General features: G+C 38.7%; 1 protein-coding gene across 1 annotated transcript; it reads left to right on the forward strand.

Annotated features, from left to right (window-relative positions):
• Window positions 1-3354: 3354 nt before the first annotated feature.
• On the forward strand, window positions 3355-6446 carry LOC147904739 (basic helix-loop-helix protein A-like). Its single transcript, XM_087392262.1, has 8 exons — window positions 3355-3467; window positions 3646-3777; window positions 4019-4112; window positions 4249-4263; window positions 4385-4444; window positions 4570-5490; window positions 5696-6073; window positions 6180-6446. The coding sequence occupies exons 1-8, from the start codon at window positions 3355-3357 to the stop codon at window positions 6243-6245; spliced, it is 1779 nt and encodes a 592-aa protein (XP_087248388.1). The 3' UTR covers window positions 6246-6446.
• Window positions 6447-20262: the final 13816 nt, after the last annotated feature.

The following is a 20262-nucleotide window of genomic DNA, read 5'->3' on the forward strand; positions in this document are numbered from 1 at the left end:
AGAGGGCATTATCTTGCATGCATAGAAGGGATGAGAATCTTTATTAAATACTCCTCCCATTTTGGGAATAAAGAGCGATTCAGCCCCTATTTGGTCTCTTGTCTATTACTTTTTTAAACGTTTTCTCCTTTCTATTTGGAGACACTTTTAACCCTCTACACCCATCATATTTCCAAAAAAGCATGGATTTTTTTTGTGGTAAGGCCCCATTTGTTTTAGGCTAAAAGTTTCTAGATGAGCTTTAATTCCGTGGGAACCAAGAAACTTCTTTAAATAGCACACTTCTCCATCTACACATCATAGGAAAGCATACACACTCCATACACATGAGTCCTCGTGGTAAAAAAATTCTAGTAAATTGATACTTGGAATATGTTCCAAGGCTAGTTATGACACGAAGGTAAACACAAGATGTTTCATCCACTAGGATGATCAATCAATAGCTGCAAGTGCATTTCCTTGGATTTTCCAACTTTTTTACAAGTTCTATTTTCAATTTAATTTGAAAAATAATGTGCATTAATGGGAGTCTCTAATGGTGTTCATTTGCTTTTCCACAGATGCAAAAAAGCAATGTGTGCTGAACAAGGCATTATGAAGAAAAAAGAGAAGCATTTCAATGGATTCTTAGATCCATATTTATTCATACTAGAAGATGTAACGACATTGAACATATTGGAAGGCAAGACGTGCGATCGCCGATGAGAAATATATTGAAGAAGATTCATACTATCTTGTGAAATACAAAATCTCATATTATTTCTAGATTTAGAGAAGTTTTATCTTGAAAGCATTGTTATTCTTAAGTTAAACACATTATCTTTATATGATTTTGAGCTACATTCTTCATTATTGTATGCCCCTTTCACTTGTCCAACTATGAATTAGAAGGGATGTGAAAAATGTTGATGCATTCTTAGAAAACACAACTACAAGCTTAGGCAACACATAAACCTTACTATTTATACCTAACTCAAAAGGATAGTACCATCAATCACCAAGATTGGCATTGCATTGTCGAGCTATGAAAGAGAGAATTTGGCCTTTAAGCCATTACACTCAATAATTAAGCTACGAACACTCTAACATGGAGACACTGGGAAGGACAAGATGAAGTTTGTACGAGAGGATATGTTTTATCAATAATATAGTTTGTCACAAGGTGGAGGTGGACAATGATCTGCTTTTTAGATGCAAATTTTGAAGAAAATGAAATTCACTCACATCGATATTAGTCCAAGATTTCAATGAATGATGAAGGTATGAGTTTACACCTTTTTTACCAAGAAACAATTTCACTTGTTAACTTTGTATGTCTGTGGATAATGCTCATCAAAAGTTCATGCGAACCTCAAGATAAGCATAATTAGTGAATGCAATTGTATCCATGAAAGGTGTAACTATGCAAGTTCGAACTCCTAGTTCTTTATAGGAACTCACTCATAAAAAAAGGTGTAAACTCATAGTTCTTTACCATGAGGTGGTAGAAAAACATGGACGTGTTTATAAGCTACCATAAAAACAATATCAATTAGGAATGGAAACCTTGCCATTTGGGTGGCATCAAGCTTGACTTTTATGTGCGAATGTTTGGCTCGTGCTTGTGGATGTATTAAGGAATTGAGGAGGTCACCTTTAAATGGTGAATTGCAATAACACGGAGGGATCCATTTGATGGTGACTTGATGATGAGCATATTCTCATACATGAAAGCCCCAAGAAGCAGTGATGAAGGGCTTTTTGGAAATTGGGAGGTATGAGAAATAGCCACTTCTTTCTAATGATTTTTGCTTTGAGCTAAGCGAGATTAAGCTCTCAAAAGTTGACTCTTCAAGATGTTCTACTTCTGCCCTCCAATTCGTTGGGACTTGAAAAAACCAAACTCAAGATAGAGCAAGAATTTATGCAAACCCACACCATAGAAAGTTGGAGTGGAGTTTGAAGAAAATGAAGAAATATCTTGATTAGGTGTGCCCAAATCTTCAATAACCCCAAAGATGGATAGATGTGTCCAAAATTATCTCGTAGGTATTGTGGACCATTCCTAATACTTAAGGAGATTGGAGAATTTGCTTACAAATTGGCCTTACCAAATATAGAGTACATCCAATTTTTCATGTAAGTAGGTTGAAAAGAAAGGAGATGAATCTCATTGGAAATGAAGTCTTAGTTGAACTCATTGAATCTATAACTTTACCACATCAACCAAAAAAAAAAAAAGATAAACAAGAAAGAAGAAGAAGACATTCGATATATCTCAAGAGAATAGGAATATGGAGCTTTGATAACAAGAGCTTGTGACTCTATTTAACAAAGAAAATGATTGTTAAAGACAATATTTAATTAATACAAAGCTTGCATCAGTATTATGATGCTAACATCAACTCAAGCACAAGTAAACAATATAGATCATTCTAAAACGAAGCATATAAATGTAATCATTTCATAAAGGAAAGTTTAATAACAAGGCCATATATTCAAGCATTGAATTAACCAAAATAACATTGCATACATCTTCACAAAATCACTAAGCAATTAGATTTGTAACTTTGCACCCCCAATCATTCGACTAAGAGGCTATTTTTTATGTATTGGACTAGAATCAAGGAATGAAGGGCCTTTCAACGCAAGAGGAAGAGTGAATTTTAGTGAGGGGAGAGGTGGGTAATTAGTCTTTTGGAGATTCGACTAAGAGGCCATTTTTGACGTATTGGACTAGAATCAAGGAATGAAGGGCCTTTTAAGGCAGGAGGAAGAGTGAATTTTATTGAGGGGAGAGGTGGGTAATTAGTCTTTTGGAGACGTGAGTCAGAGTAGAGTGACGGAGGGTTGAATGAAAAATGGAGGTTTAATGTGAGGAGAATGGTGAAATTTAAGTAATTAACACTCAAATGGGGAAAAGACAAGGATTTAAAACGTGCAAATTTGAAGGCAGCTGAGATATATGGTTCATGCTAAATCTAAAAGAAAAGAAAAAAGCAAAAATCATTTCTTGGAAACCACAACGCATTACTAATAAGGCAAATAAAGGGAGGGGGGGTGCCCGGGGGAGACTAAGAGGCGAGCAATTAGGCATTCTTTTTGGCGTCACAAGTGACTACTAAATAAGGAGGAGGGAGGGAGGGTGAACTCAGCGCTGATACGTTTGTAATAAGAAGGGACGAGGTCCAAACTTCAAAGTCTCGACGCGCGATGGCTGTCCTGTCCGGACAGGACTTTTAGACTTTTAGCAGCCTTTCTCCCACCATATATAAAACCTTCCCATCATCATCAGCTATCGTATATTTTAAAGCAAGCCTCTGGCTCTCTGTCCATATCTGCTTCTTCATCTTGGTAGCTCTTCTTCTTCTACCCATGGCTCATTATCCTGCCCCTTCTCCCCTTCACCTTCATCTTCAACACCTCTTGCACTCCATCAACTGGTCTTACTCTGCCCTCTGGAGTACTTCAGCTCCCTCCTCAGGCGGGTATAAACTTCCTTAGCGCTCTCTCTCTCTCTCTCTTCGACTGTTTTCTCCATCGAACCCAACTTCATCGTTAACGTCGTCGATCCCTTGCAGAATTTCTATCCAACCCAGCATTGCATCCGTATGCTCCATCCCTTCAGGGCGCTTACAATCTTTAGCCCCCCTTGCTACCTTGCAGGCTCAGCTGCTTTGTTCGCGCTTCTCACGATCAGCTCCTCCCTCCTTGCCTCCAGGATAATCCTCTCGAGCTAATTACAGCCCACGAGTTGTTTTCCCAGTACGCTCGCTGCACTTTGCCTTGTGACGTGGGGTAAGTGACAGATTCGTGCAGCTTTACCGGAACGTTTTGAGCGACTTGGAAGATTAGAAGGCGTTTTTTCTGCATTGCCTGATTTGCACGCATCAAAACATCAATCAGCAAAAGCGTGCTATCATCAAGCAGCTTCGGAGCTTCCAGGTTCAGCCTGCAAATTGGGCAATCTAGTAACGATCTACGGTTCAGATTTGGAAGCTTCTCTCTTCTAAGTACTATGTGAACTACTCTGATGCAGATTCGCAGCTGCAGCGCTTGGTACCAAAAACTACATATGGGTTTCCGGTATAGATAATTTCAACCCTGTTGCTGAGCAGGCTCGATTCTTCGTGGTACATATAAGCTTAAGCCCTGCCTCACATTTCGTATGGAATGCGCATCGTTTTTCCGCATTTCTTTCATGCACCTGTGTGCTAATCGTGATTGTCTCCCGTTTCTGCCTGCGCTCGGGACGTGCTCAATCACCAGAACGCTTCAATTCAGGTCAGAAATTCCACTCGGCGTGGCTAATTTCAAATGACATACACTCTGCATTTTTCGCTCCATTGCGCAGAATTTGTACGCAAAGCTGCTTCCTAATCGTCGCATTATCTGGTCGTAGCAGACTGCGTTGTTTCTCCCTTGCGGGCCTGGAGTAATATTGGAGTTGGGCACAACAGAATTGGTCAGTTTCCCCCCTGCTTCGTATGTGGAGCAATGCACAGCATTGCGAGGGGGAGTGTTCCCATCTTTCATCTGAGCGCAGGTGTTGAGTGGAATCTAATCATATCTTCTTGTGTTGATCTGCAGCTACCAGAGGATGGAAACTTGGTCTGGTTCATCGACACACTGATCCAACCGCTCGTAGCATCAGCATTACAGCTATCTACCAGAGAAATCACATCTTTCCCTGTTGCCCTGCAATACCGAGACGACACGACTTCGTCCAATTCTTCTTGTGTTTCTGGATTGTCTCCCCCTCGCGCTACTCCCATGGATACCTACGACATTGATTTGTTGGAGCAAGTGTACAAGATGGATCTGAAAACGGTGAGCAGAACTGCGGCCGCCCTTTCCCACGTCCCAGGGGACGTGTCTCTGAAATACATCACACAGCTCCCCAGCACCACTGTGATAGACACCCCATCCACGAGCCAAACTCACAGACTCGACGTGAGTCATCAACCATCGCCAGGTTATGTCGCGATGGAGGTCAATCATGGGCTTCCCCAGATTTTCCCAGAGGATGATACATTCAATATGATATCTATCGACGGGGAATATCACCCCGCCATAGGATGCTTTGAAGCTAGGCCTGAATTCTTGCACCCTCCCGTTGCGCTAGCTCCTGGTTTAGGCAGTGATCTTGAAGCTCTACTTTTTGCAACTCATAACCTTCGAGATCCGCCTAATGCTTTACTTGGCCAAGGCGGTCATATTTCTAAACCGTCCGCCTTCGAAAGGTGGAGGCCAAGCATTCCACAATCAGGGTCAATAGCAAAGATTAAGCGGAGCTCACCCTTCGAAAAGTGTCTTTGTTTAATGCGGAAGATATTCGACATGGACAAAATATCAATCCCCGCAACTGCATCTCAAGGTACTTGTATCCTGGCGCCAGCCCAAGGCGAAGCGGACCGACGTGCAGCACACATGATAGCGGAACGCAAACGCAGAGGAAAGCAAAAGGATTGCTTCAAGATCCTTAAAAATTTTCTTCCGAACGTCGCGAAGGTATGATCCCAGTTCCAATTAGCAAGTTGGGTAACGATATGTTCTCAATACTTTAGCTCAATCAGATTGAGAAGCACTGTACGCCTCCGCATTGAGCTTAAGTCAAGCTCACGGTCATACACGAGGCGTGCGAGAACGAGAGAGAGAGAGAGAGAGAGAGAGAGAGAGAGAGAGAGAGCTGACAATTCTAATTGTTTTTCTGCAGAAAGATAAGGTCGGTGTTCTTCAAAGCGTTATAGAGCATATAGAACGTCTTCAGCATCAGGTGGATGAGCTCGAGCAGCAAAATAGACTGATGCAGAGTGCCAGTTGTAGTCCACACTCTCTAGGTGTCGCTTCTTCTCCGACGAGCCAAGATGTGGCTGAATTAATGGCCCCAAATCCAAGAATAAAAGTAACATCCGACGGGCGGTTTATCTTCCATATCGAAATGAATGTAACAATTCAAGGAGAAGCTAGCAACGCATTCATAATTAGCGTGCTCACTGCTCTCAACCATATGAAATTGAAACTTCGTTGCATCAATTATGAAAAAACCGAAGGAAACAACTTCAGAGCGAATATATCAGCCGAGTATGATCAGGTAAGGTTAAAACAAGATGCCAGTTGTAGAAGTTTATGCGAACTCAATTCCTGCACAATGTGTTTGTTCTTGACCACAAATTCGTTGCTATTGTTTGGATTTGCAGTCTGGAGGGGACAAAATACCTAGCATTGATGAAGTGGAAGAAGGGTTAAGCGGCGTAGTATATTAAGCAGTCCTATGGCATTGATAATCTTCATAGCGATGAATCCTGAGAGCATCACTGCTGTACTTTAAGCTGCACGTGTGCTTCAAAATTCATCCCTAGGTGATGCCTACATTGCAGCAATGCTGCATGCTTGATGCACCGTGTTTCTGAAATGGGTCGTGAGAGGGTGGACACATCATTGTGAATACAGTGATGTTTAGGGCACAGCAACAGTTTATGCAACGCAATGGTATTTTTGGATCTGCTAATTCGTAAGGGACATCCATTTTCCTGAAGATTATACTAGACTGACATTTGAGTTCACATCAGAATTAAGATCGTAAAGAAGTCTGTACATGCTAGATACTACAACATCAGCAGGCTCGTATGGATATGAGGTCCGGCTGGAGGCACCACAAGAAGATTGGTAGACTATGTATGATAGTACACCTTCAGTTACTGGTTTAACAGCAAATGAGAGCATAGTTGGAAGTTGAATCATACAGATTAGTCAGTTTACTCCAGCTACAATGTATTGTCCCAAGACTTCAATTTGAATCATGCAAATAGCTAGTTGAGTCAATTTCGCTCCACCGGCTCTCTCTCTCCAGCACACATTTGGGACTTGAAAAGTCAACCTTTGCATTTCATCGTTGTATCCCTTGTGATCTCTCTCTCTCTCTCTCTCTCTCTCTCTCACTCACACACACTCTCTCTCTTTCTCTCTCTCACACACACACACACATATGTGCTTCCCAATCCTTGCCTAAAATGAGAGTCAACTATATAGTATAGAGAATATTTGCACTTCTTGTTAGCTTGTTTCCAAAATATTTGAAGTTGTGATCAATATTGCGGACTCATATAGTATGTCCAATCGCAATCATTCTTGGATCTTAGTATTCGTTTCTAAGAGAAAACCCTAATGAAATCTTTATATCATATATAGGGAGGTTATAAAAATAGTACAACATTAGTATATGAACTAATGATTTAATTGAAAAAAGAGTTTTTTTTTGGCGAGTAAAAAAAGATTTATTTGTATTAGAATGAAAATGAAAAGATGGAGTAAGATTACGGTAAGGGGCTTGTGCTATAGAGGGCTAACTTTTTAGCACTAATCCATGGCGGAGATGGCCTTCATGAATTCGGAATCCAAATTCGAAGCTATTGCGGTCATCAGGTAGTAATAAGAGCTATTTTTTGTTTTTAAACTTTCTAAAAAAAATTATGAAGCATACTAAAACTATGTCATAGAGCCAAATTGCCAATGCTTAGGTCAGGTGAGGAACAATATTAAGGCACTATTTGTCCAAAAAATGGTGAAAGGAGAGCTTAACACATCATTATTTTCTATGAAGAGTACTGGGTCGCACTTGCTTCCCTATAAGGGGGCTTTTGACTCTCTGTCTCTCTCTCTCATTTATATGCGCACTCCTATATCATGTGCATTCGAGGCATACTTTAGAAACCCCTTATCTATGAATTTGTCATGAATAAATCACACCCTTTTTCTATTAAAAGTACAAATGCCCCTTTAAATGGTACCCTTTTGTTTTTTAAAGTTATTTTTTTTGTAAAAAATGAAATATAAAACCCCTTCTGTTGAACCAAGATGCTACCCATACATATATACGACTAGTCATCCAAGGCACACTCACAAGAACATATGTGGGATCTACATATGATTCAAATGAGAAAAGAGTTCAAGTGACGATAGAAAACTATTTACCACCTCATCTCTCTCTCTCTCTTTCTCTCTCTCTGTGCGTGTGTGCATACACACACATGCACACATGTGTGTGCATGCACACATACACATGCACATGCACACACATGCAAGTACATGCATGCAACACGTACGCACACACGCTCGTGCGCGCATACACACACACAAACGTGAAAGTGCTCGCACACATGCAACCATGCATGCCCACAAGTGCACACATACGTGTGGATGGTATTGTGTTCGCACACATGTATAAGCACATGTGTTAAGAGTCTTCATTTGTGTTCTTGCTTATGCATAACCAAGTGCACATAATCACAAGCATCTATATTTGCATGAGCCATGTGTCTTTGTGTGTTTTGGGGGGAGGGGCCAGCTGGTAATGCTTGAGAGAGAGAGATAGAGATTTTCAACACGTGAAGGACATGAATAAAACATGAGGTCTTAAGGAGCTGGAAGGAGCACATGTTTTATGGTTTTTTTAAAAGTTGACCTAGAAGTATATATGAACATCATAAAGGATAGATGGTTGAAAACGTATTAAGTATGGAGTATTGGACGGATCTATAATCTAAAATAGTGACTCCATTTTTAAATCGAAAGCCATGCAACTGCTGCTTTTTAGAAGGATAGAAGGTGAATTAAAAAATGAGTTCAAGAAAGGCTCGAAAGATTCTATAGAAGCAATGTCCGTGAGATACGGTTCTAAAAGGCACGTTGCAGGTTCAAAAAGAGAATGAGGCGTTGAATTTGTGAGAAGGAAGCTTAAAAGAGCGCGTTGATCTTGTGCGAAAAGCAGAGAGAAAAGGCGACAAAGTCATGTGGAAGGACGGACAATGTTGGGTTGCATTACGTCACAGGTGATACGTGCCGTTTGGATCCAGGTGTTGCAATAATATTGAATCAGAGGGTGTCCCCAGGTATTGAGCAATGAGATGCTTGAGTGCGCATGGCTTGATGTAGGAGAAGCTGTGTGGATATCGCTTTTGTGAACGTGGATGATTCTTGGAAATTGCAATAGCAACAGCAACAGCAATAGCAAAATCAACAGCAACATGGACATTGGATATATCGCTTTTGTAAACGTGGATGATTGTTGGAACTTCCACCAGCAATAGCAACAGCTGAACCGCAACAGCGCCAACGGCAGCAGCAACGAAAGGAGAAAACTTCCAAAGAAGCTTCATAGTACGTGTACGGGAGTCCCTGTGGATTCACCAGGTATTGCCACGATCTTATTGCGTGCAGCCCCATCCTGCACGCTGCACATGCCATTTTGTAGGTTTTAGAGCAGGTGCCCATCCTTCCTGAATTATTGCTCACCTTGCCCTCCTTCATGGAATTGACCTCTTGTATTTTGAGCTCGATGGCTTTCTTAGCAAAGGAAAGCCGCTACTCCCAGGCTTATAAATCACCAGAGGAAACCATTCGCAGTTTGCTACCATCTCCCTCGCTATCCTGCTTCCCAAATTTGCACCCATCTCCTTCGTTATCGTCTCGAGCTTCGTATCCACTCCCTCCTTTCCGTCATTTTTTTCTCCCCCTTTCTCTCTCTCTCTCTTCTTCTTCTTCTTTTCTTCTCTCAGCTTCCAGGGCAGGCCTTATGAATTTATTCAACTTGTTTCTATTGTTGGTTTCAGAATCTCGATTCCTTTTAAAAAACATGTTTCAAATGTTGCACATGCCTTAATCTATATACATGCAATCTATTCGCACGTGAATCCCTAGAGTGGATACAAATTTATGCAACGTGTCAACCTTCTATGCCATGCTCAAAATCCAATAAATAATTATTTTTTGGTACTTAGATGTAAAGTTTAAAAAACTAGTTTAGACCATTCGCGTGCGAATCTGTGCATGTGTCAACTCATCAAATTTTGTAAGGAAACCATTGTCTCTTGTGACATGCTTATGTGTGATGCTAGCAATTGATTTAGACCCTAAATAGAATAAGATATATGTGTGAGTAACTTAATAATGGCATCGTGGGTTCATCCAAATTAGATGGAGTAGATTGGAGACATTAATTTTTTGGCACCCACATGTAAGTGCATCCTCACAACCTTTCAAGATCTTTAAATTAAAAAGTTTCAAGAATGTACCACTTGTGCAAAAATAATACTCATCATCCATCGAGGACTCTTGACCTTATACTCATGTTACTTATAAGAATTACCATTGTTGAAATGCAAAAATGACTTGATAAGGTGTGACATAATGCTCAAATAATGGTACATACCCTACAACTAAAGGGGCGCACATGCCAATAAAGCCTCTTGAGAGTCTAATCAAATTGTCTACATGATATACGCACTTAAAATGACTTGGTGTCCTTGACATGAACCTCAATGTGAAAATGACTTAATAAGGGGTGACATGATGCTCAAATGATGGTACACACCCTACAACTAAAGGGGTGCACATGTCAATAAAGCATTTTGAGAGTCTAATCAAATTGTCTATGATATACTCACTTAAAATGACTTGGTGTTCTTTACATGAACCTTTATAGTTGTACGGCCAGTTTAACTCTACCCTTGATGTTGTAAAAGTTGTTGCTTTGCTTGGGTATGAATTAGGGGGGATCACTTCTAAAAACCTTATATATCACATGTGTTCCAAGGGTATTAATATATACCCCTCTGATAAATCTTAGGATGAAAAAGTATTCCTTTGTATGGAAATTTTCACATTCTAATTAAAAAGTCCCTTATGTATGATTTCTATTAATACCCCAAGTAAATAAAACCCATTCTATTGAGAACACATACTAGCTATCATCCCGCTATCATACATATTTCTTAGTGAAAGCCTCAGGCAAGTGTCCACCCCTCTTGAATTGGGCTTGAATTATTGGTCCCTTGCCTTCGGCCATTAGCACGTTGTTCCCAATCAACTCACAATGCAAAACACTTGACTAACTTTAACTGGAAGCAATGAAATTTTGAAGAACAATACACATTAAAAAACAGAGCGGATAACTCAAAGAATGGCTGCACATATAATTCAAGACATTCAAAGGTACAGGCTCGAGCTGAACACAAAAGTTTCTTCTCTTGATATTTCGTTGAACAACAATTGAGCTCAGCTTGAGCCAAAACCAGACTAATACCTCAGTCAGACTCCGATAACAATCGGCTACAGGAATCATTGTAGAGACAAAATCCAATAGAGTTCCTGGAGACAGTTATAACTGTTTTTCAGTTACAAGCTATATTCTATTCCTAGAGTAATGGCTTAGTGGGTGGTGGAGTTAACCCTCAACACCTGGCACTCCCCAATGGTTAATCTTTTTGGAACAAAAAGATGTAGAGTCCTCGAATTCTTATCTTACTGGAAATATTCTTTACTGTACTGAAAATCGATTGTCTGGCCACATTTGCTATCAAAACTCTCTTTCATGCCAAAGAGAGGTAACGTTCATTCCAAGTGGGTACCATTTCCTGACTTGCAAGTTTGCCTCCAATAGGCTCATCTGCCATATTGGATTCATTGGTGTCAGTGACAGTTGGCTCCTTGCCACTGTTGTGTTCCCCCTAGGTTCAGAACCAAGCTCCTGTGCATTCTTATGCAAGCATGGGTTCTTCTGTCGGCTCCATCTCTACTGTAGCCTCAATTAAAATATTGACCCTAGAGTTGAGAAACATCTTGCTGTGGCATCTTTCTTAGCTTGGCTCACGTGTCCTCCATGTCTTGGGCCATGGCTTCATAAGCATAAGCTACTAAAGGAAATGCCTTTTGGCAATCACAAGTAACGGTTCTTCACATTAGCCCATAGGGTTTGAGATGTTTCTATCAATTGTAGCTTGAGGTGGGCGGCCTTCTCCACAAAAGACATGAGAATACCATCTACCTCTTTAGCCATATCTTTGAGTTATTGTTCTGCTCCTTCTAGGGCTTTAATTCTCTCTTTGAGAGATGCATTTTTGATCTGCTGGTCTGTGTTCTCTACTAAAAGTCTCTCGAGTTGAAAGAACTCGTCCTTCATTTCATCTAGCGACTTTGTAATTGTTGGTAGACATTCACAATAACACAACGCATCCATAGACATGCAAAATAGATAAACTTAATGAAAATATAGGCGCATCTATTAGCACGGTTATTAACGCGTCTATTAGCACAGTTATAGATGCATCTAATAGCGCATCTATACTATAAATTAGACACACATTTTAACGCGTTTATAAATGCACAACAAAGTTTGAAATTGTACTACAGGCTGATAAATGTGCATTACTACTTGCCAAACATCGCCCATGATTAACAAAGCACACAATTTAATAAACATATCAATGCAATGCACGTGTCACACACGGAGCACACACGATAATATGCTTTTTTCCAAATGCACATATACAAAAATTAATTGAGGTGAGGAGAATGAGACAATATATAAAATAATTTTGCCAATATGTAAGAAATTCGGATGATACCATGATGGTGGGCTACGGTTCGATCTCATCCTCAATGAGATCAACCCTCGCCAAACTATCTACTTCAATATCCAAACCAATGTGGAGATACATTCAGCCCACCTATTACTTGTGTTACTGTGCTCATCAAAATCAGCATCACCAATGGTAGGTGGGTGGTAGCACGATTGGCTGGACTAAAAAGCACTGTCCATGGACACTACTTTTTTAGTGCTTGTAAAAGCATCCTTCAAACTGATTGTGAGACTGGTCAAGAGTGTAAATTGAAAAGTAAAAACCACGTCCCATGTCCATGATGTGTAATTAACAAAGACACTATAACTGCTAGTCCCGCTTCTCTTTCTGAAACCTCTTTCTCTGAAACCTCCCACTTTGAATATTCAGCCTGGAATCTTTCTCTCTCTCTCTCTCTCTCTCTCTCTTCTCGGCCCTCTTGGTTCTTTCTTTGCATTCTATCTTTCTATATCTAGAAAACAACCTTAGAGTAGCAGTACTTAAAACAGATGCCAGAAGAGGTGAGATCTTGAGTGAAGTGGAGTTTGCGAATTCCACTACTAGTGACAAAGAAATCAACTTGAGACTAGAGTAGAGTAGCAACACTTCAAACCAACGAAATCTTTGCAAACACTCCCGTTGAATTAAAAGCATCCCTAAGACCATCAAAGTTCATATTTAGATTTCCTGTTGAAAAATGGTGCGTGCCTGTGCAGGAAATAAGTTTTCTTTTCTATTTCTTAAATGACATTGCAAATGAGGGCAAGTGGCGATGCTTTATGCTACTTTTTGTAGGTGCGTCTAGTGTATTTGTCTCCGAGACCCAAGGATGTCAATGCAGAGACATTGATGCAACTGACCGATCAAGAAAAAGAGGTAGATGCTGTGAGAGAGTACGAGGCTGCAAAGAAAAGAAAGCAACAACAGAAAGCAAGGGCGAAGCGAGGTATGGTAGATCAAGCAAATGTTGTATCTAACATGGATAAGAGATGAAAGATAGCAAAGGAGGTTGTTTCCTTCTAGGTGGTAGCATGTTTGGTTGGTACGCTTTTTGTGCTTAAATGCATGTGCTAAGAAAGCACAATTTTAGCACTTTTCAAGAGGTGCTTGGTTGTGACATATATCCACCAGGCATGCAAATTATGATTGGGCATTTTGCACATGTGTCCCATGACATTCATAAGCTTGTAAGCTTTCATGATACCACTACTTCAATTGTTACTGTTGCTTCATCCCTCGCACATCGTCTCCCTCATCTCCCTTGTCTCCCACGCATGCCTTCTAGCCCAGTTGAATCCTCTCCCTAGCAGGTCCCGAGCTCATCTCAATCCTCTCCCTGGCAGGTTTTGTGCACTACTCCTCTAGAGGCTATCACCTTTTGCTCTCCCTTGCAGGTCTTGAGCTCTAAGCTCAATCCCCTCCCTCATAGGTTCTAAGCTCTTTTCCTCGCAGGTCCTCTAGCTGAGCTGTTGCAGCTCTTGTGCTCACTTTTTTACTACACGTCTCTGCCTCTTTGAGCGGGTGCTACAAGAATGTCTCGATCATCCACAGACCTGCAAGCCAAGAGATTTTGTTGCACTGCTGCAGATTTTCATAATGTTTATGGTCTTAGCATGGTTGGGAAAAACCCATGAAAGCTTATAGGCGATGACCTTCCGGTAAGAGAATGGCTCACTATGTTTAGTTAGCCACAAAAATTAATGGACTACAGGGTGAAGGCCAAAGGTATTCGGGACCCGGACCTTCTACCAGAGGCTCTGGACCTTCACTTTTGGGTTTACTAGGAGGCACCCCCCAATATGCAGTTCGGGATTGCATTTGCTCGAGGTTTTGCCCTTGAGCATTGCAAGGCTACAAAAAATGCCCCTACAAAGGACGATTTCACTGTCAACTAGGCTGAATTCATTGAAAGCGTGGTTTGTATGGTCCAACAACAAGGTAAGCTCCAATGAAAAATTGAACGATTCCAACAAAAGAATAATCTGTCAGTTAACCCCTCCAAAATAGCAATGGAGGAAGGTGTCAAAAGTGTCTTGAGGTATAGGGAGGGGGAATTGTGGCGGCACTCTATTTCTCACGGGCCACTGTCTTCGTCTGCCCAAATCTCACATGGTTGTGGCACACCGTCTATAAACTACACAATGCCCGAGCTAGTCAACAATAAAAAAATGCTACATGCTGCAAAGATGAGACTTGACCAGGAAAGTGACGGGGTGGATGTATCTGTAAATGCAATAGATAAGGCCAAGAAAGATAGGCTATGCCAAGAGAATTTGCCGACAGTAGTACATACATTGAGGACAAAGCTCAAAGCAGCACAACAGTTTTGGCTCCTTCAATTGACCCAGAACATTTTAGAAAATTACAGGCAGACATCGCCTCGTTCACGGACACATTGGAGATCCTGGGATTCAAAGTAGAAGCGAAGACCATATTAGGAAAAGTGGGAATATCCCAAGTTCCAATTTTTTTAGGACTCACAATTTCAATTAAATTTAAAAATGTATTTTCTTAAAAAATATGGTGTCGATCTCAAAATTTTATGAAAACATACTGTGTTCATGAGTACATACTGAAGCTAGTAAGGCCAATATATACTTCATATTGCCAACAATTTATGGCAATTATGCTCGATCATTTTGTAGATATTGCATTGAAATTTCTCTCTTTGCATGTGCTCATATACAAATTTATGAAAGTATATCGATTGTTTTTATACTAATAATTATCTCATTTCACGTGCATATACAATAATTCTTTCCTTTATTTTTCAATCATATCATTTGTGAAATAATGCAAAGGGGTATCTTGAAACAAAATTTTCTCATGCTACATGGCATCAACTTTAGCAATCCATTAAAAAAATACAAAGAGGCACAAATACTCATGAAGCTATGGCATCAATCTTAGCAATTTCTAAGAAAATATTGCATTCATGAGTACATACATATTGAAGTCAATATGACCAATGGGTGCTTCATAGTGCCAACAATCGATGAACAAGTTCGCTCTAGATCCTAATCTAGGTCGATTTTCAATTTGATTATACTAGAATTCACTTGTTTTTGCTTGTTTTGAAGACATTACATTGCAGATATTACTTGGATGCTTTCAATGTTGCATTAAGCACTTCTCATTCCAAGATTTGATTTTGCATATCCTCTTCAATGTTGCTATAAGTCTGGAAAGTATGTTTCAAATCATTTATTGTTTCCCACTTTTGTAATTAGTATAATTCACTTGTATGTGCTTCTCTTGTACTAAATTATTACATGTTCTCATATATAAGGTTATGAAATTGATAAATTTATCTTGAGCTCCTCTGTCCACACTATAGCCACAATGTCATATTTTCTTTTATTTATTATTGAAAAAGGTCATCTAAAAAAATCTAGAACAACAAGTTATCAAGAATGTAATGGGATATAAAGTGAAAAACAAAACAAATAGACAAAAAGTATGGAAATGGCATGTGTATTCTTAGAAATAACACTCAATGAACCCTACTTTGAAGAGTCATGATACAAAAATTCCCTCAAAAGGGAATGAATAATAATGGTCCAAGGCATTAGAACCAAAGTTGCCTCATGGCGACATGAATGTATAACTCAAGAAGGGTATACAACCTCATACTATATAAAACAAAAAATAGAGATCTACATTGGTCTCCTCAATCTGCATCACTGTTAGAGGCTAAACTATCTCATTCACATCTGCACTCCATATCTCTTACTGAGATTTCATCCCTAGCATGCTCCAAATCCCTTGTCCTCTCAAGAGCTATCACCTGAGCGAAGCTTCATGCAAAATGGAAAAATTTATTAAGTATACCAACATTATATACTTAAAAGAAGTTAGCTATACTACAAAAGTAAGAGTATTCAAATATCTATCTCAAATGCATTAACTGTGAGATAGTAAGATACTTACAAAATATGTTCTAAAGTGACCCTTGTGACTACTCCCAAGGGAGAGGGTCTGATATTTTTTTGTTGGGAATCTGTCACTTCACAATGATGGATCCATTTGTTAGGTCTCTATTGATCCTTCCTTTGTTGATATCCTCCTTTCTTGAGCACCAAAATCCAAGCAACTGACACAATGTCCCTACAATGATCAACTAGACAAATGAATGACTAACCTAACCTTTCGTTTTTTGATTATGAACATCCACAAGCTATGATTTACAAAAGTCCATTACTAGACTTAATGTGACATCATTGCTCTATATTATATAAACATACCATTACCTACCTAAAAACACTTCTAACATCAATGTTAAAGGTTGTTTCCCACTCAAATGTGTAGCATGTATGTCATAGTATTTAGTTCTCTACACTTGATCAAAATTATTAACAATGTCGAGACATACTAGAAATGCGCCACCCTTCCAATATAGTATTACTTGCCTTTATTTCTTATCCAAGGTTCTTCATCGAATCTAGTTTGTTTTCCAAGATTTCAACCATCACCTACTTCACAATGGAACTTAAACGTGGTACTCTTTTATCACCAATATCCTCTTTCATCTCTATTACTATTCCAAGATGTATGTAAAGATTTGGTCTTGATGAAGATATTCTTTTAAAAAACCATCCTAGATGAAAATATTCTTTTGAAGTTTTGAAAGATGGAATGTGTATGTGTGCATGAAGCCACGATGACAATAAAAACACGTTTCAATATTTGAAATTGACCCAAGTTCAATTTGCATTTCAATGATGTAATCTAGGATGTTAAGTCCATGGCAATAATGAAAGCATTTCTTAGCTTTGAAAGCGATCTAAGGTTGATTTACATTTAAAAGATGTGATGTACAATGAGTGTACATAAAGCCCTAGATACTATTAAATTAATCACATATTTGAAGAGAGAACCATCCTAAGGTCAATTTACATTTTCAAAAATGTAATGTGGGATGTTAATGCCATGACACTAATGAAAAAAGTTTTTGGTATTGAAATCGATCTAAGGTCCATTTTCAATTGAAAGATGTGGTGTATAAGAGGGTCTATCAAGCAATGGTGGAATTTTGAAATCGACCCAAGGCCGATTCACATCTAAAAGATGGAATGTGAATAAGTGTGCATGCAGTGATAATAACAATGAAAATATGTTTCAATCTTTGAAATTGACCCAAGGTCACGATATGCTTTTGAAATATGTAATGTAAGATGTTAAAAGCATTATTTAGTTTTAAATCGATGTGAGTTCAATTTGAAATTAAAAGATATGACAAACAATGATTGTACATAAATCCTTCAATACTATTAAATTAAATCACATATTTGAAAACTAAATTGTCCCAAGAGCAATTTACTTCAAAGATATATAATGTGGAATTTTAAAGCCATGCCACTAATGAAAGCAGTTTTTAATAGCTCAAAAAATCAATCCAAGTGTTTGCTCTAATCTCCCACTCTATACCATTGATATGCCACTATCATGTCTGTGACATACAAGTGTTGACATGTGCATTTAAATGGCGTTTGACATATATCTTTCAATTGCAAATCTACCTTAGGTTGATTTCAATATAGAAAACTTCGTTCATTAGTGTTAAGGCTTTAACATCCCACACTACTTTTTAAAAAATAAAAATTGACCTTAGGACTATTTACTCTTCAAATAAGTGATGTAATTTAATAATATCTATGGCTTATGCACACTCATTGCACATCACACATTTTAAATGCAAATCAACCTTAGGTCGTTTTCAAAGCTAAGCAATGCTTTCATTAGCGCCATGGCTTTAACATTCCACATCTTTGACATGTTGAAGGTTGAAACATGTTGTCATTGTCATAGTGGCTTCATGCACACTCATACACATTCCATTTTTCATATCCTAATTGACCTTAGATCACTTTCAAAGTTGTAAAACATGTTTTCATTAGGACTATGGCTGCCCACACATCATATTACACATGGCAAATTTGAAATGCAAATTGTTATTGGGTCAATTTCAAAACCCACAATAAATGTTTTCATCAATACCTTTGCTTAATAGACACGCTTACGCATCACATCTTTCAATGGCAACTCAACCTTATGTCGATTTCAAAACTAGTGATGTATAAGAGTGTCTATCAAACAATGGTGTGGATGAAAGCACGTATTTTGAATTTTGAAATCCAAGGTCGATCTATCCTTGAAAATATGTAATGTGTAATATGAATTTTTCTTTTCTTTTCAAAGAATGTGTAATATGAATTTTGTGAACCCATGGGCCTGATGAAAACATGTTTTAGAGATTTGAAATGGACCCAAGGTCAATTTGCATCTGAAAGATGGAATGTGTATAAGTGTGCAAGCATCCATGATGGTAATGAAAACTTGCTTCTATCTTTGAAATTGACCCAAGGTTGAATTCCATTCCAAATATTTAATATAATATGTTAATGTCCTGGCACTAATAAAAGGATTATTAGTTTTAAATCGACCTTAGGTCGATTTGCATTTAAAAGATATGATGTATAATGAGTGTACATAAGGCCTTCGATATTGTTAGATTAAATCACATATTTGAAGACTAAATCGTCCCAAAATCAATTTACATTTTCAAAGATATAATGTTGGAATGTAAAGCCATGACACTAATGGAACCAACTTTTAGTTTTGAAAATGACCTAAGGTCGATTTGCAATCGAAAATTGTGATGCATAATAGTGTATATCAAGCAATGGTGTTGATGAAAACATATATTGTGGGTTTTGAAATCGACCAAGGTTTATTTGCCTTTCAAATGTCTGATGTGTGAAGCCATATTGCTGATGAAAACATGTTTAAGAGATTTGAAATCGACCCAAGGTCGATTTGGATCTGAAAGATGACACGTATGAGTGTGCAGAAAACCACAATGACAATGAAAACATGTTGCAATCTTCAAAATCGACCCAAGGTCAATCTGCATTTCAAAGATGTAGTATGAGATGTTAAAGCCATGGTGCTAATGAAAGTGTTTCTTAGCTTTGAAATCAACCTAAGGTCGATTTGCATTTAAAAGATGTGATGTACAATGAGTGTACATAAAGCCTTAGATATTATTAAATTACATCACCTATTTGAAGAGTAAATCATCCTAAGGTCAATTTACATTTCACAAAATATAATGTGAGACATTAAATCTATGATGCTAACATGAAAGAAGTTTTTGATATTAAAATCGACCTAAAGTCGATTTGCAATTCAAAGATGTGATGTGTAAAAGTGTCTATCAAGCAATGGTATTGAGATGACATCATGTATGTGACATTTTGAAATCAACCCAAGGTCAATTTATGCTTGAAAATATGTAATGTGTAAAATGATGTTTGTGAAGCCATTGTCGTGATGAAAACATGTTTTAGAGCTTTAAAACCAACCCAAGGTTGATTTGCATCTAAAAGATGGAATGTATATAAGAGTGCATATAACCATAATGACAATGAAAACATGTATGCACAGTTCCGGACATCCATTGCCGTCCGTGAGAATTTTTCCTGATTTTGGAAAGCTGATTGCTCTTCTAATTTCTAAAGAGCAGAGAAATGGTGGTGCATCTTCTTTAGGAGGAACTTTAAAAGAAACTATCTTCTACTCAAATGCTAGAAGAGGTAGAGGTAGAGGTAGAGGTAGAGTAGGCCGATCTGGAGGCCGTGGCAGAAATCAAAATATGTAGCAATTTCAAGAAAACTAGTCCTATGGAGGAGGACGTGGTAACTTTAGAGGCACGGGGAGCCAAAGAGGTCGTGGTGGATGGCAGAGAGGCCAAAATGCAAACAACAATGTTGAATGCTACTACTGTGGTGAAATGGGTCATATGGTTAAAGACCACTATAAAAAGTAGAATGACATCATGACTGGAAAATTGCAGCAAGGCAATTATACATTCTCTAGTAGACAG

Source organism: Dipteris shenzhenensis, chromosome 2, assembly GCF_047967505.1.
Source record: "Dipteris shenzhenensis isolate YYH24624 ecotype China chromosome 2, Dip_SZ_1.0, whole genome shotgun sequence".
Lineage (NCBI taxonomy): Eukaryota > Viridiplantae > Streptophyta > Polypodiopsida > Gleicheniales > Dipteridaceae > Dipteris > Dipteris shenzhenensis.